Source organism: Entamoeba histolytica, genomic scaffold, assembly GCF_000208925.1.
Source record: "Entamoeba histolytica HM-1:IMSS scf_1104750519149 genomic scaffold, whole genome shotgun sequence".
NCBI classification, from domain to species: Eukaryota; Evosea; order Mastigamoebida; family Endamoebidae; genus Entamoeba; species Entamoeba histolytica.
The window spans coordinates 2,848-6,968 of NW_001915373.1; the positions used below are offsets into that span (position 1 = coordinate 2,848).

Sequence of the window (4,121 nt, forward strand, 5' to 3'; positions counted from 1 at the left end):
TTTACAAGACCCTAAGGTTTTACACAATAGCCATGGCATTAAAATTTGTTGTATTTCCTGCATTGGAAAAGGATCTCTCTAAAATAATGAAGAATAAAAATAAAAGATAAAAATAATTACATTAAATTGATTAATTATGATTTTTGTATCTATTGTTTAATGAGATTAATTCATTCTTTTAAGGATATTTTTTATGAGTTATTTCTATATACCGCTATTTATTAGTATCATTATTATTTCATTAAATATTTCATGTTTATATATATTATATTTTCTTTATTTTAATTTGAAGTAATTCATTCTTTTTATAAAACAATTAGTTTCTTTATTTATTATTTTATTTATTATTATTTTCATTCAAGAGAAGTGAATGAATCTTTAAATTACAATTTAATTTATAATGACATTTTTTAATTTCATGTTTATTATTAATAATATGTTGTTTTTATGTTATTTCTCTTTTTGATAATTATTTTTATTTATCATTTTTATTTATTAATTATTTATTTTTCATGACATTTCATTATATCATTTTTAAATATATTATACTATTTAGAATATATTGTTTATTCTGATATTTTCTTATTTTTTCTTTTTTGAAAATTTATTTTCTGATGTTATTCTTTAATATTTATATTTAATATTTGTATTTATTTGAATATATTCTCTATTCGTTTATGTTATTTTATCTTCATTTCTTATGTTGTTATATATATTTGATACGTTATATAAATTGAATTTTATCTTTATTTTTATTATTTTTATTATATTCGATTTCTTATTCATGATTATTCATTCTTTAAATTATTTCATTATTATTTAAAATATAAAATATCCTTAATTTAATTAAAATATTATTAAAACTTATTATATATTATTTCTATTTTTTAGATAAACATTTATCTTTGTTTCATTCATTTCTATCATTTCGATGTTTTTCATTTATTTGATTTTCTTATTATTTCGTATTGTCTATTAAATAGTATTAAAATTAAGTACATCAAATTATTATTACATCATAAATACTAAATGGAATAATAAATAAAAATATTCCATTTATAAAATATTTCATTCTTTATCTTATTATTTCACTTTATTTATTTGGTTCTTTATTTATATATTTCTTTTCATTTTATTTAGTCTATTTATTATTTTCTTTATTTCTCTTTCTTTAGATTTATTATATTATTTTATATTTTTTATATCGTTTCATTTTATGTATTATTATTTTATTGTATTATGTTTTAAACATTTATTTAATTTAGTATTATGTTTTGTCATTCATTAAAATCATTAAATGTATGTTGAAGTATATTTGATAATTAATTTGATTTTATATATTCTTCTTTCACATTACTATGTTATTTTGTATTATCATTCATAAAATATTATTGTATTACTCTTATTTCATATTTCATTGTCATATTTATCGATATTGTTGTTTTATTAATTTGAAATAACAATAAATATATGAAATACTTGTAATATAATATTCATAAATATTTTGAAATGAATATATGATTGTATCAACATATTGATACATTATAACATTAAATATAATTGAAATAATTTGGTAATACACAAATAGAAAATAAGTTGTGTATATAAATAATCATTATATATTCATTATTCAGTTAGATTTGTTATACAAAATATATATTGAATTAAGATTATTTTAATTTTCAATTCTGATAATTCATGAATAACATTTGTGTTTTAGTTATTGATGAATTGATAATTGAATATAAATTAATACAGATCTTTTAATATATTATTTAGTATTGTTTTCAATCAGAAACTTTCAAATATATTGTATTATAAATAAGATTATCATCAAATCAGAAATATAAGAATAAGAAATATGAATATGATAATAAAATGATAAGTTTAACCAATCATAATATTTTGTTTGTTTGAAATAAAAATACACAATAAGAATAGAATATTTTTAGAGATGTAGAAAGAATTTTGACATTTTAACATTTCATCAAGTCATGAATGATATACAATGAGTATATAAATACAAAAATACAAAGAAGGCAAATAAATTTCAATTCAAATTCAAATAATGAATGGACAATAGAGAAATAGAAGTATATTAGTGTGATATATTTAAAGAGAAGAACTAATTAGAAATAAACAATGATTCTATTTATATTAATTGTTGTAATTAGTAAAGGATTGGAGACTGAACAATACAATGAACAAGGAAATAAAGATGATAATAAACATGAAGATAACATGGTTGATTCAACAAGAACTACACAACATAAACATGAGAATAAATATAACGATGATGAAAATACACAACATCAAACATATAATCGGTTGACTAATACCATTCAGTATATTCATAATAATATACATTTGATAGCTGAAACAACAACATCATCACAAGGAGCAAAAGAGGGTGTAACTTCAGGAAATACAGCAACAGTATCACAAGGAAGTGCAGCAACAGTGTCATCACAAGGAGATAAAAGTCTATCACAACCAGTAGAAGGAAACTCATCACCAGTAACACCAAACCCAGTATCACAAACTTCACAAACACCAGAAGCAGATTCACAACCTTCATCACCAACTCCACCAACTTCTCCCTCATCACCACAAACTTCATCAACTCCAACAACAAACCAACCATCACAACCACAGACTAACTCTGCCTCTTCAACTTCAACTCCACAATCACAAGATAAGCAAGATACAATACCTAATGAACAACACCCAAAACCAGAAGAACAACCACAAAAACCATCATCACAATCACAACAAAATCATCCACAACAAAATGAAAAACAAGATAACAAAAATACAACTACTTCTGATAATTCACATGATAAAACTAATAACAGTTCTGATGATATTTCTGATAATCACAATAACCTTGATGGGACATCACCTGTGTTTATGTTGTTGGCTTTTGTTATTCAGTTGATATTCTTCTAATTATTGTGTTTCTCTCTTTTTCTTTTCTTTTCGTATTCTTCTTTATCTTTTATTCATATGTCTATAAAATATTTCCTATATTTCATTCATGTTTAATGTTATTACAAAATTGAATTAATTCATATACATTTGAGATTAATGAATAACCAATATTATCAAAAATGACACGATAAAAGAATAAACATTGATATTAAAAGAAAATAAAAGAAAATAAATTAATAAATTCATAAGAAATAGAAAATGTCATGAATATATTATGAATGAATAAATAATAATGAAAACACAACATTTTAACACAAATATTATCATACAAATTGTTAGAATGGTTATTAATTAAATGAATAATAACATTTATAATCATATTTATATTAATTATATGTTGATTTATCATTATTGAAATAATGAAACAACAAATTAAAAATGAATATAAATAATTATGAAATAATTACAATATAAACTATTGGATGAATTAAATATTTGATTAATCATATGTAAATATATAAAATACGAATAAAATAAGTGAAGTATAAAGAGAATAATTGATATTAATATCATTTATATGATTCATTTATAACAATTTATTTTTAATTTATTATTATTTCTTCTTTATTTATTTATTGTTGTTCTTCTATGAATTTTTATTTTCTTTTCTTCTTTATTTTTTTTCTTATTCATCTCTATTTATTCTCTATTTAATATCACATTAACTCTTATTCTTCTTTTTATATTCTTCCATTTATTATCACTTAGTATTAATCTTGTCTACTTTTATTTTCTTCTTTCATTATGTATTTATTCTTTGTATTTTGTTCATTTTTTATTTGTTATTCATTGAGTTAATTCAAATAAAATTGTAAGAAATGACAATTCTTGTATAATGATTATTGATATTTAATGGTAGTTTGTATTTATTAAAAGAAATCAAAACATAATTAAAGTATAATTATAAATATATTCGAATATTATTATGTTAGTATGAAGTACTAAAATAAATAAAAGTAATACTATACATTTTTATTATGTTCAATCAAAGAATTTAATTGAAAATGATTGAATTGATTATTTTATTTTGGTCTTTTTTTATTCTTCTTGATAAACACAAATTAATAATAGAATATAGGAATAATTAATAAAAGAGTAAGAAAGATGAAATAGAAACAAAAGAATAAGTA

The 4,121-nt window shown here is 19.4% G+C and overlaps 1 protein-coding gene across 1 annotated transcript; it reads left to right on the plus strand.

Moving 5' to 3' along the window:
• Positions 1 to 2,035: 2,035 nt before the first annotated feature.
• EHI_189750 (uncharacterized protein) lies at positions 2,036 to 3,728 on the plus strand. The gene has a single exon (XM_642965.2). It carries the CDS (start codon positions 2,143 to 2,145, stop codon positions 2,947 to 2,949), a length of 807 nt encoding a protein of 268 aa, XP_648057.1. The 5' UTR covers positions 2,036 to 2,142; the 3' UTR covers positions 2,950 to 3,728.
• Positions 3,729 to 4,121: the final 393 nt, after the last annotated feature.